General features: G+C 36.3%; 1 protein-coding gene across 4 annotated transcripts in view; it reads right to left on the minus strand.

Moving 5' to 3' along the window:
- The window catches only part of Ahi1 (Abelson helper integration site 1), a 150,308-nt gene that overhangs the window by 108,023 nt on the left and 27,841 nt on the right, over window positions 1-14,444 (minus strand). For all 4 annotated transcript variants that reach the window (XM_059272672.1, XM_059272670.1, XM_059272671.1 and 1 more), the window contains 7 exons: window positions 13,157-13,338; window positions 12,656-12,875; window positions 11,555-11,747; window positions 9,275-9,370; window positions 5,897-6,082; window positions 4,166-4,318; window positions 2,876-3,008 (listed from right to left, as the gene is read on the minus strand). In XM_059272672.1, the coding sequence (XP_059128655.1) occupies window positions 2,876-3,008; window positions 4,166-4,318; window positions 5,897-6,082; window positions 9,275-9,370; window positions 11,555-11,747; window positions 12,656-12,875; window positions 13,157-13,338 (1,163 nt within the window). The remainder of the gene's footprint in view (window positions 1-2,875; window positions 3,009-4,165; window positions 4,319-5,896; window positions 6,083-9,274; window positions 9,371-11,554; window positions 11,748-12,655; window positions 12,876-13,156; window positions 13,339-14,444) is intronic.

Below are 14,444 nucleotides of genomic sequence, written 5' to 3' on the forward strand. Positions count from 1 at the left end.
GTAATATTAACACAATTTCAAAATATACTCAAGAACTGTTTTCATATGATCTCAAGAGTTTATATAAAATTTTATATATGCTAAATTTTGACAATTGCTTTAATCCCAAGAGTTTACAAGAAATTTTATATAAGTGAAATTTTGACAATATTTTTTAATATGCTATCAATTACTCATATTGCTAGAATCCCCAAAGAACTTTTGATAATCAATGTATTAGTAAAAAGTAAATAACATTTACATTGTAATTCACTTTAAATACTTTACAACTTAGGGTTTCATGAATAAGGTATTACTTTTCTCAAAAATCAATGAAATTCCAAAAATTTTTGGATGTAATGAGAAATGTAAACTATTGCATTGTCAGAAAGTAATTCTAATAGTAAAATGATAGAGAAAAATAATGGAATTAACAGCGAATGAGTTGAACAGACAAAGCAAGGCATTTATTATTAGGGCCGATACTCAAGGAAACTGAAACTGAGCACTTAAACAGAACAGTGTCCAAGCCTCTACTACCACCTAGTGGTGAAATCAACCACCCTTGGGACTACTAACCAGTTCAGAAATGGAGCAAGATCAGGACTTTGGGAAATCTGTAAAAGGAAGAAAACTGGCAAGAGTTCTCAAAAGGTGTTACAGAACTCAGAATTAACCCTGCAAGGCTTGGGAGCGCTGGAGGAGCACTTATCTGAGAAAACGATTGAACCTCAGTAAGAACATTGAGCTTTGTGTTGTCACAACTACCTAGTTCCTCTTTCCTTTACACTAAAGCAACCTTAAAAACAATGAACACCAGAAGCCTAGAAGCCACTCAGTGATGTAGAAGAGGTATGAAGCGCCCTAAAAACTCCAATTCCAAAGTCTCCTTCCTATTTGATGACCTGTCATATCCAAAATAGGATCCAAGGCTTATTTACCATGGCTCTGTACAGGCTTCCTATGAACATCTGACTCTAGTGTGCACGCTGAAACAATTTGTGGCTCCATTAATGCCACGGTTGTTTAAGAGGGCTACCAGCTGGGCATAAGCAGCAGCTCACTAAAGAACACAAAAATCTCAAAACAAGCAGAAGCTGGAATGGGATGGCTATGGAGAACCATGGACAGCTTCACAATATTGCTGAGAATCAGGGTTCCCCACACATGGATGTAAAGGCTACGTGCACAACTCAGAAAAACCTGGAAAGCTTTATCGTGTGTGGGTGACCTGAAGCAGCTCAGCACAAACAGGAAGGAAGGCTCAGGGACTTTTCAATTGTGTGCTGAAGCACTGGAAGAATATCCCAGAATAGTGCTCCCTGGTAAAGAGCAGCTCAGACCCATGCCAAGTATCAGCGCCAACTAGCTAACTGGGTACAGTCTGCAAAGGGTTGATGACACAGCAGAGAATAAACTCTTTGCAGAATTCGTCTAGGAGACTCACTCACTGCACAACCAGAGGCAATAACAAATCTTAAGTGGCTGATGGGAGATTAACGGAAACAGAGCTCTACTGCACTACATTACTCACATACCCAGTTTTCAACATAAAGTTATGACATAGCAAAAGGCAAACACACAGGAAAGTATAGCTACACACAGGAAGAAAACACAGTTAGCAGACACTGTCCGCACAAAACTGAGGAAGCCCAGACCTGATCTTTCTTAGCAAGATCTTTAAACCGATCACTATTAAGTATGGTTAAAGACTTAAAGAAAACCTAAAGGATTAAAGGTAAGAATGACTCCTCACCAAAAAAGAAAGCATCGGTGAACAAACAGAAATGCCAAGGAGGAGAGCAACATAAGCGTGAGAGCTGGAAAGCTTGGTCACTGAGAGATAGAATGAGGAGAACGGCCAACAACAGACCTGAACTGACAGAGGAGTCACTAACTGGATGACAGGTCACCTGAGCCTGTCCAGTTTAAGGACAGAAAGAGGATGAAGAAGAGTGAGTGAGTGTCGGAGATCCAATGGCTAACACTAAGTCTACAAAGACAGGGACGGTGCAGTCCTCGGAGAAGAAAGAGAAAGGGAGGAATAATGAATGAATACTTCCAAACTTTATGAAAGACATTAATCTGCATTAAGTAAGCTGGGTGAATTCTCAGTCAGACATACTATAATCAAACAGTGCAAAGCCAGAGACATGATTCTTATTTTTGAGATTTAAATATAGATAAATCTATAATTATTTAAGCACAGAATAACATTTAACAGAAAAATCTAAAGCATACAAATCACAAGTAATCCTTTCATTATGCAAAAGAGAATAATTACTATTAATATGTTGGAACATGTATCTCATGAATACCACGAACTGTGTGAAGCTAGGTTAAGTCCAATGTGGCCTAATAATCAGGACAGATGCCCATGAAGAGCTGGCTTCTTCTAATCAAGGAGAGTTAACGTCATTACTGAGATAAAACAAATTACTAATCCAGAATAGCATAGTCCTGCTTTTAAAATCTCCCAAAGCTAAGAAAAACCGTCATGGCCTTTCTGCTGACTTCTTATCACAACGGGATCTTTCTTTGAGGTACTGCAGGGTGACCTATTCCAATTCCAGCACATGACAAATAGCTGCATTTTTATGATTCAGATCATTACAATTATCAACCAAAATCACAATGGACTGAAAGTTTCCCATGAGATTTATTATTCCTTCTTGTACTAAATGTGTATATTTAAAATAGGTAATGTTTACAAAAATCCACCCGTGTGTTAAAAAATAACATCTTTCATTTAATCAGTCTCATTCTGATACAATAACTGTCCCTTTATTTGAAGAAATCTGACTAATTTATTAGGGATTTCTTAAATTAAGATTTTCAGTTAATCTAAAAAGCCAGTATCGACCACACACAATACAATAGGTAGCATTATTCTCACGTATGATTGGATATCCATCTCTGCTGGCACAGGCTGTTGCCAATATCCTTCCATTGTGGGAGAAATCAAGACAGAAACACCCTCGTTCTCCAGCATTTAGTGAGAAGAGGTGCTTGTTTGGGATACGACAAGCCTAAAAAGAATATATTAAAACTATATAAATTAGGAAATATTAAAATAAAATGACCTAATAATTTCCATTACCATAATTTCCCCCTAAAATTCTTTTACTAAAACACATAGGAAAAGAAACACGTGTACATAAAATGATGAAAAACTATGAAAATATAAATTTTTGAGTACAGAATTGGTTTTCCATAAAATTAATTTATGTCTAATTAGCATTTAATTAATCTAAAACACAAAGAAAAAATAAGTATCTAATGCACCAGCACTATCATTGCTAAATTATTGCTTTTAAGTAGACACAGAAAGAATGTTTTTCACCTTCTTATTCCATGACAGCAGTCACTTTTCCTAAAGTCAGAAACATCTGAAAACTACAAATGCCACAGATGTCCTGGTTTAAATTCTGGATTTATGGATGGCCATTCTTGGTCTGCCTCTCCTAGAATGCCCCTCCACTGTCACTGTCTCTGACTTACCTGTGGTCCTGCTTTCTGAACCTTCAGTTATTTGTGGTCACTGTGCTCTGAAAATATTATGTGGGGAACTCCAGAAACAAGTGATTTATAAGTTTAAATGTGTCCCATTCAAAACAGTGTGTTGGAATTCTGCCATCCCCCACCCTACCCTGAATATGAATTATCTCTTTGCTCATTATATCAGAGTTATATATTTTACTGGCCATTAGGACTTAGCGGTTGACTAGCTGTCAGACTGACTATCATGATATTGCGGGGCTTGTGTTCAAGTGATCATTATGTTCACTAATAGTGACGCCAGGCATAAAAAGCAGTGCTGCCAGCCAATTCCAATACACCAAGCTGTAAAGCAATTCCTTTGAGTGTAAAGATGAGAAGGCCTAGTTCCGAGTTACTCAAGAGGATAAAGTCAGTACACACTGGGTCCTTCCTGTCTATCACGAACACTGTACCTCACTACAAATGTCCTTAGATAGATCTATCGTCACAATAGCCCCATGAATAGTTATTATCGGCTGACAGTAAATCTTAACTACATATAGCTAGTAAACATCATCCAGACGGTCAAGCCAAGCTGAAGGAAGTTTGAGCCAAGTACACCTTTCCTTCCTTCAGTGACTTTTCTCAACTCTTTTGTCACAGCAGTGGGAAAATGAACAAATGCAAGCATCTTTAAGCGGCTCACCTGACCAGGCAGACGTTTCCACTTTACCACTTCCTTTGAATCCTCTAGTCCAGGTTCTGTGTCTACTGAACTTGTCTCACGGTGCTGCTCACAATACACTGGTGTACCTTTTTCCTCCTGAAGAGCCATCATAGAGCGGTAAGATGGCTTTATCTAAACATGTGTGGAAAAATGAGAAAATGGACATCACATTCACATGTTAAACGTGCACAAACACACACACAAGCTATGGTGCCCTTGTAGAGGTCAAGCTGTAGGAATCGGTTCACTCCTGCCTCCATGGAGGATCCTGTGGAGGTCATGAAGACTGTCAACAAGTTGTTTCTTATTCTTAACATATATTGCTTTTAAAGTACTGAGACAGAGCCCAGTGTGGTGGCACACACCTTTAATCCCAGCATTTGGGAGGCAGAGGCAGGTGGATCTCTGTGAGTTTGAGGTCACCCTGGTCTACAAAGTGAGTTCTAGGACAGCCAGGGCTACACAGTGAAACCTTGTCTTGAATAAAAACAAACAAAACTTCATAAAATTAAAATACTGAGACAAATGGTATGGAACCCTTTTTGAAACACAAGCCAGGAAAAATTTTTTCATTTGTATATTACTCTAAGTGAAATAAAAGCTATCTGAACTATTCTCCTATAATCACAAAGCTTTGAAAGTTTGTATAAAAATTAGTAGAGTCCAATAGTAAAAATGGCTTTACTTCATTATTCTTATTACAGTATTTGTTTTAGTCTTTCAGACAGGGTCTCATGTAGCTCAGGCTACCTCAAACATGCTATGTATTTGAAGTGGGCTTTGCATTCCATATTCCACTCCCTATGTGCTGGGATTACAGGCTTGTACCGCATCCAGATGCATAAAAAAATCTTTTTATAGCCCTGTCCCCTTGTGTCTGCTTCTTCATAAACACCCACCTAATGCCATGCCTCTGATATAACATGATATTGCTGGCTTAAAAACAATCACGAAACTGATATCATAAAAAAAAAATCTGAAATTGAAAAAAATATCTACCCTCTGATGGATTTTATTTAGACCAATGCAAGTCAATTCTGTGCTCAGAGCATATAAAATCAGCTACAGAACATACAACTCACCTGAAAAATTAATATAAAAAAAAGACAACAGCATAAGCTTTTCAATCTTAGGATCATTTAGAATGAGAACATTAAAAATGTTCATCTGTAGACAATAGCAGTAGAAATGTTATTTGCTGGTTATTTGAATGTCTCTAGTGTAAAATATGTAAATGAAGATCAGCAAGTAGAGGCCATGTCTGCTTTGGCTCACTACTAGTTAATGTAAATAAAGATGTCCTGGAACACATTAAGGTGTTCTTTATTGTCTACGTGTCGCTACAGCTACTATCACACTACAAGGTTGAGTAGTTGTGACGCCTGGCTGCAAAGCCTAAAACAGTTTATTTATTACCCTTTAGAAGAAAATGTTTCCCAGTACCCACTTTTCATCCATTTATTTTTAACTACAAAACACAAAATTATGCCAAAACAGTTTTAACAGTGAAGTCTACTTCTTAAAACTGAAAGTTCATCTAAGCTTCATTCAATTGTTATAGACTTAACGCATAGTCTCTGCAGGCATCTTTCTGTTATAAAAATCTGTTAAAATAATTCTGAGAGCTTAGATTTTAAATATGGAAAATACCTTAGGTCAACCTTAGTTTTAATAATAGAAGAGATACATTTATATATACTATTAACTTACACAGTCTGGAACTTTCAGTCCCCGTACGGTTACGTACAATGTTGATGGATAACGATTTCTTGGACACTTGGACCACCATTCAAAAATCTCAACAACATTTGACTGGGATCGAGGCTTAGTAGGTGGGTAGTAGAGCTGAAGACGAAGTTTTGAATTGATGTTTGCGTTTCCATTGGCTCCCAGGAGCTTAAAATAAGAATTTGTGTAAATGTTATCTTTCCTGAGAACACACACATCCAGTAAAGCAATCACAAAGTCAGAGTCAGAAGCTCGGTTTTAAACGACTAAAGTAGACTGGAATTCTTTAGATTTATAAAGAAAGAGACCAAGCTAGCAGGAGGCACTTTGAGATCACTGTGAAAAATGACTTTGAAGACATTTCCCAATAGCGTTCTTTTCAGTTGTACAACTAGGCAGATGTACTACAGTTGTACTAAAGCATTTACATCACTGAAGCGGATGTCACTTTACAGAAAAAGTCATCAGCAAACATGGGACTGAAACGACTATGATCACATTACTCAACACAAGTGCTTTCTGCTTCCTGTCAGGATTTTTTCTCTAGCACTGTTGAAGATGAAGCCTACTGAGGCCTTGCGTGTGCCCTGCAAGCGCTCTACTACTAAGATATGCCCTACCCATCCTTTCCCTTTCCATTTTGAAAATAAACTAGCCAGGCTGGTCTTGAAATCTGGAACTCAAGCAGGTTTTGAGCTTGTGAACCCCCTGCCTCAGCCTCCCTAGTGTCTAGAACTACAGAACTACATTAATACTTTCAGTGAATAAAATGGTATACACAAAATCATTTTAAGATAAGTTAATTCAAACCATCCACTTTATTTTCCAGTATTTTAGTCCACCTTCTTTGAAAGGGCTATTTAGAAAGCCAATTAAACAAAACAAGATAAGCAGATAAATGGAAAGCCTTAGGAAAAACCTTAAAATCTCAGCAGTTGAAATTAAGCTTTTTTTTTTTCCTACACAATGACTAACTAGGAAATGTCCTTGTTAGCATGGTGTTTGTTATGAATTTGTGACTTGGAGTAGAAAGTTGGTGTTTCGGTGGCAGTTGTCGGAGTCTGCAGGTGAGTAGAACTAGAAGTCCAGGCACTGAGTGTGGGGCACTTAGTAACTGCTACTGGCTAATGCAACTTCAACAAAAGGAAAAAGAGCCAAGGAAGACTCAGTGTAGAACTGCCCCAAGGACCTATGATGCTGGGGACGCCCTACACTTGTGCTGTCACATGAGACTGTGAAGTCCTTCAGTGTGACTGGTGAGACCATGGAAATGAATTTTTAATCATATTTCATCTCAATTAATATGAGACAAACCTGCTACGTGTTACTTATGGTTATAAACCCATGAGCCTGGGCAGACAATCTGAAGAAAACTAAGCGACAGGAGGAGAGGTAAGAGATCTGGCAGGATACTCTAAGCTGAAATGTCCAGTGAGTAATTGCATTCACAAATACGAAGAACAAAAGTGGGTTTGAGAAGAGTGAATTACAGAAGAATCTGTGGATTGGATTACAGTAAAGAGGCGGGGACCAAAACTGAAGGAACAGGATAAACAAGCACCCAAGGAAGTTGCCAAGAAAGCAGAGGAAGCAGGGATTTCACGGGAATAATGCATTAAGTGCATATACGTTTGACAAAATGACAGATGAAGAGTGTTATCTATCAGCTGGCAGGCAGAAAACATCAGCGTTGGGTTGGAGAAGTTTTAGTGGCAGAGACACAATCTGGACTGTGGCATCTTCAAGATGCATCAACAAGGAAGCACACAGGGCCAAGCACAGTGTATTTCCCTACAGCTTTGGGAAAGGCTGGAGAGGCCATGAGTATCCAAGTGTAGGGACTGATGATGTGCCGAGGGGGAGTGAACAGTTTCAAGCTGAGTAAAAACGTCCAGGCTTTAGTATTAGTTCTCCACACTCTGCAGAGGCCTTTGATTATCTCCCAAAGCAGTCAGTGACTTTAAGGAGTTCCTCAGCTCCCAAATCACACTTTTAAAAGTTCCTTTACTATTCTCTAGACAGTATAGTTTATACTAGCATGTTGCTTAGCCAAGTAAACAGCTCATGCTAAGAACTCCATAATGAGCATGTCATTATGATTATCAATTGTATAATGTAGAGCTCTAATACAAAGGCTTCATTTTTATATGGCTCAAAACAGTCACAAAAACATTCTAGAAGAACTGAAAGTACTCGAGACCAAAAGTATAACTGAAAATTAACATACAGTTTAATGGACCATTACAAAAGTTGAATGTTCCTGAATTCAACAGCACAAATAGTGAGGCATTTACATTCTTACTTGTTTCATGCCATTTTCTCAACGTTTAACTTTATCTCAATCACTTTCCACTCTTTTCAGTAAATCATTCAGTAGATATTTATCCCTTTTGTATGCCTGCATGTGCTGGGAGGTAGTGAGCTTGAGAAAATCCAAGGGAATTATGTAATAAAATTAATACAAACATATATATATATATTTATATATAATAACATATGCAGCATATACAAAATAAAAACTAAAATTATCTCAAAGAATTAATCCAACAGAAAATACTGGTAACTTTGTGAAGCACACAGTACAATGAAGGAAAAGACACACAGTCTTACAAACAGGAAACACAAAGACTCCATTACCCTTTATGGGGTCAGGAATAGACTCAAGAATTCATTTCTTCTAACAATGGTTCAATATGGATGAATTAAAATTCATATGATATGTAAAAGAAAAAAATAAAATGTTGTGACATCTATTGTGTTCTAATTGTAGTTTATGGCTCATATACATAAACTGAACACAAGATGGCAGGAATGTATGCGTCTTTGAGTACAATATCCTCAGGGTCAAGAAATATAAATGGTACACACTGGGCAATCAGTAAGTACTTCAGAGTCTTTTTGGTTTTTCGAGACAGGGTTTCTCTGTGTAGCTTTGCGCCTTTCCTGGGACTCACTTGGTAGCCCAGGCTGGCCTCAAACTCACAGAGATCTGCCTGCCTCTGCCTCCCAAGTGCTGGGATTAAAGGTGTGTGCCACCATGCTCCACTTTTTTTTAAAGTTTTATTTTATGTACATTGGTGTTTCACCTGCATGCATGTCTGTGTGAGAGTGTTGGATCCTCTGGAACAGAACAGTTGTGAGCTGTCATGGGGTTGTTGGGAATTGAACCCAGAGCCTCAGAAAAAGCAGCCAGTACTTTTAACCACTGAACCATCTCTCCAACCCTATTTCAGACTCTTAATAAGCCTTACTAAGACTTGAGTTAACAACTCTTTGAGACCAAAATGACTTAGTGAAAAACAACCAATCAAATTTGGAAGACATTATTTTAAATGTATTTAAAAACATATGAAGACATACCTTAAGAAATGCCCAGGCAATTTTCCGAAAGCCACATTCTTGGTTTTTAACTTCGGTGTTATTTTTAATTTCATCCATGCTTAAAAAGTCAAGAATCTGTAAATATATTTTTAAAATTATTTCACAGAATACTAGATTGTCTAAGTTTAATATTCTCTATTGACACAATATCATATAGATATTTAAAATGTCTACCTTATAAGGAATAAAAAATATTTCTCATTTACTTACTTTCAAGTTAACTTACCCAACTACTGAGGGTTCATTTGTGATATTAATAAATCCTTTTATTAGGATTTATTTCAAAGCATTAACTACCTCAGATACAATAACTGTACCAGTTAACCCAGTTTTGATTCCTACATATTGTATAAAATACTGAAATGTCACATTTTTAACTCATAAATATACATGGTTGTGTCTTTTTAAAATTACCTCAAATATATTCTAGACACAAATAAACATAGCATAAAATTCTCAAGCTTTGATCATTTCCTAGGTATCAGAAGATGTGGGTGTCTTCTTTTTTAATTTAATGCTTATTTTAAAAATTTAGGATCCTATTTCTGAATCCTTATTTAGCTAGGTTCCTGAAGTTAGGAATTTCCCTTTGGATATGCTATTATTACGCCTCTCAAGGTTTCTTCCCTATCTCCATTCTGCCTGGATATTAAAGATCAAGGACACGTAGGCAGTCTGCCATAGGCAGTACTCCAGGTACTTACTTGTTTGAGGATATCACTTTGAACTTAATAAATCTGATTTTTTTTTTTTTAAAAAAAGCTCAGTTGGGATAACAGATCTTTCTAGAAGACTGTTTGTGGATCCCCCTGTCTCTCTGCCCTCCATTGCTGTGACTAGAGATACATACCACCGTGCTTCACTTTTGAGTGGATCTTGGGAGCTGAACTGAGGTATTCGTACTTGTACAGCAGCATTTTACACACTGACCCATCCTCTTACCCCCAACATTTGTTTTATGCAAATGTAACTTTTTTTGTGCATTCTTAAGTACATGTATGCATGGAACTACAAATGCAATACATGCTATTTTGTAAACAATTTTCGCACAGAATGAAATGGATATCTATTTTTATGTCAATATATAAACATGAATGTCATTTTGGCTACCTAACTGATCTGTATATTTTTAGTCTCTTAAAGTAATTATAAAAAACACAGCAATAAATAGCAAATGGTAAGATTTTATGGAAGTTTCTTGAGATACATTGTATCCTTTTAAAATGCATAGCTTTATATAAATTGCACATAACAGAGTCACAGAGGCATCAAAAACAACTCTGTAAAATGAATCATTAGCTCGGGTCACTCCAAGCTTCTTGCTGTTCCCATCTTAAAATTCTCCAGCTTGGTTATATTGAAGGAGAAGCTCTCTCTACTTCCCTTTCTTTATGGGAAGAGAACACAAGCTAGAAAAAAGTAATGTGATACTTTTGTGTGATTGTGAAAAACAAATTACCTATACAGACAGCTGGAAAAACCGTAGGAAAGTCGCTGTACTTTCCTGATATCCTTCTCAGTTAAGAACCAAGTTAGAATAAGTCAGCTCAAAGTCTGCCTATTCCACAGAGCTTTCTGATTGCTCTACCCTTCCACTTCTTATCTAAGAAGTTCTTTGCATTTCTATTAAGCGTTACATTGTACTTGCTAACTGATCTGTATATGCTTGTCCTCTTTTCCAGGTTATATGCTTATAATTAGTTATATTAGCTGATATAGTTAATGACTTTGCTGTTGTTGTGAGATGGATTCACAATGGAGAATTACAGTCAAATGGATACATTTGTGACTTTAGTTCATAATCATTGGGCTGATGTAAAGATTAAACGACATTCTAGAACAGACCAAATGACTTAACTCCTAGCACTGGGAAGAGGTTAGCAAATATGCCATTTCTTTTTTTTTTTTTTTTTTTTTTTCTTTTTTTGGTTTTTTGAGACAGGGTTTCTCTGTGTAGCTTTGCACCTTTCCTGGAACTCGCTTTGGAGACCAGGCTGGCCTCGAACTCACAGAGATCCGCCTGGCTCTGCCTCCCGAGTGCTGGGATTAAAGGCGTGCGCCACCACCGCCCGGCAAATATGCCATTTCTATTTCTATTTCTAAACAGACTTCTCACTGGCACACACACAGCAGACTGCAACAATAAATTCCAGGTATTAAATTCTTACATTAGCACATTGTAAAACTATTAAAATCAATAACTTACATTTGTATGATTAAATATTTACTGAAATTTAATTTTCTTTCTTTAATTCATACCTCAAAGAACAGGATGACTTTTGGACAATCATCAAAATCTCGAAGCAAATAGGGAAAATTTTCATTAAATATAATTTGTTCTTCCCACTCTGGAAGTCTTGATTTTAACTTTTTAAAGTCATATGGTTGAGTCATGATAGGAAGAATATAGTCCACATTGTCTTTTTCATAATAAGATGAAACAGGACGTTCACTGTTCAAAGACAAAGTTTCCATTACTACAAATCAGCACATTTTTTAGGGGAATACAAAAAAATACATCCCCCATAAAAGAAGCAGAAATATTAGCTATAATGGCACAAAAGAAAAAAATAATGTTCTTTAACATCTAAAAATTATAATTTTTATTAAAAAATCAAAAGTAATGGTGTCTTACTATGAACTTGCATTACATTTTATTTCTTTGGGTTACATAATTTATTATAAACATAGCAAATAAAAAGTATGAATAATCTTTAATGTACAGAGCTAAAATATAGCAACTACTTTAGAAGTTTAAATGAGTTCATGATAAAATTCATAATAAATGCAAATAAAACTGTAAAAAAGAACTCTTTTGCACTGTCCTATCTTCTTTGTGTATATTAACACAACTAATTAAGTGGATGTGTTCATTTCTGTAATAATTTTAATGCTTTCCTCCCAATATCCTTTCAAGCAAATACTTATTTTGAATTAGTAAATCCAGTATAATGACTTATTACTGTTTTCTAAACCTAGACTTTCAAACATGTATTCTCTCTAGAAATAACCATCAGGAAAAATGTACTCAAGACACATTTGCAGCTCCTCAGCTCTACATAACACATTAATTTCAAAGGAAAAGTGGGAGGCTCAATATTAGAACACTTACAATATTTACAATGCAAATGTATGACCTAATTAGTAACGTTGATAGACTGTCCACTCAAGATAGACGCGTTTCTCCCATTTCTTCTGTAAAGCCTACTGATCAAGATGAGGAACACCTACAACTATAAGCCTGTTCTCTAACACCAACCCACAGCTCTATGCCTATTAATGTTCAACCATAAAGGGCAGCAAAGAGGATTTCTACTGCAGAGTTTCAACTTAAAGGTGGTATAATTTTTAAAAAATTACCTATCATCTTTCTTGACATACTGACCGGTATGTTCATCAACCACATGAATTTTTACCATTGGGTGAGAAATCATGAAATCTGATTTAAGCCGATCAGTTCGGTGAATGTAAACTCCCATGACAAGATCATCATCAAGCAAACATTTGGGGTAAATTGGGCTGTCTCGGCTTGTTATTTCATGGACACCATCACCGTTCATCTCTTCATTATCAACTGAAACTAAAACAGGGAAGAAAAATCAGTATTATAAGTCTTCTCACAGTGAGGTTTACATAGAATTAATCTTACTTTCAACATTTAAATTAAGTCAGGAACTATAGACTCATCATACAGACCCACAGTTATTAAAAAATGAACACCTGACTCCACATGAACTAAAATACACCAAGCAGTGTATCTTGACTTATTTTAAATTATATCCCTCAGTTTTCAGAACAAAGTTTCTAGAGTCAAGCCACCCCACAAAGGCACATAATTTTCATTTAACTTGGATAACAAACCCGCTTTGGTCTTCTTTTTGGTCTTTTTGGGTTTGGGCTTTTTCTTCTCTGATACACTGTTATCTGCATTCTGTTCTGTTGAACATTTTTCCTCATCACGGTGAGATCCTGAAGTAACAGTTTCAAGGGGACATTCTTTCTTTTCTTCACCTTCAACTGTATTATCACAGACGTCTGATGTACTGCAAGTATAACCCAAGAAGGAGCCATCAAAATGTATTATTTTATAATTATTACTCATGGTATAACAGAGTGAATGGAAAATAGAAGCAAGAATGATATATCATTTTCCTTTCAAAACTATCACTATTTGATATTTTCTTATATAATGAAATTGCTGTCAAACCAAGAATCACAGATAATACTTTATACCTGATGAAGAGCTACAAATCTTGGGAGCCAACTTAAACAAAACTATAAACTTCACAGAATACACTGAGCACTAAGCAGGCTCAGGTATGAGGACCACAATTCAGAGGCAAATTGTGATGCTGTCTAAAAACAAGTGAGCAAAGGGAAAAGAAAACACTCTTTTATCATTATGGATCTGTATTATACAGAATTTCAAAGCATCTTCACCCTGGCGCAGACTGAAGGATTAATGAATACATTTCTAAATAACTCAAAAGGCAAAAGAAAATTTCAAAGTTTGTTCTTAGGAAACTTCAGTCTTACAACTTTTGATTTCCAGTAAAAACTCATTGCTTCTGTTTTCTAGAGGCTGGTATATGACTCTATTTTTCCGAAGTCTTGATTAAAATAAAGTTTGCACCCCATGCAAACATCAAGAGGTAGCAGCCAGGAACAGAAACTGGCCTATTAGAATTTGTTCATAATTTATGAAGTAAAAAATATGCCTTTAAATCATGAAAAATTAACTTCCAACATACTCAGTTATCTTTTGAAAAAGAGCACTGGGGAATAAAAAGATCAGACAAATACTTCCTAGTAGTTATTTCTGAAAGCTATGCTATTTTATCAGTCACAAAATACTATTACAGGACAGCTACATTGGTATGCCACCACCATGTACAGCATAGTTTGCATTTAAACTTCATAAACTGGCTCTCTTCTCTAGTGAGAATGTCTTTCCATTTCCAAACTGATGTGATAATGACTTATAGTACACTATGGACAGCAGCCTATATAATGTTCCCGCTGGTCTTTGCTTCTTCGTGGTCAATTCTTTCGAGATTCCCCTTCTCTAGGAGTAGCTGCTGGGTCTCATTACCCAGTTCCAACAGGATATGGGAAAATGGATGCTATTTTTTAAAGGTTCACTTCTGTC

Source organism: Peromyscus eremicus, chromosome 8b (assembly GCF_949786415.1).
Source record: "Peromyscus eremicus chromosome 8b, PerEre_H2_v1, whole genome shotgun sequence".
Taxonomy (NCBI): domain Eukaryota; kingdom Metazoa; phylum Chordata; class Mammalia; order Rodentia; family Cricetidae; genus Peromyscus; species Peromyscus eremicus.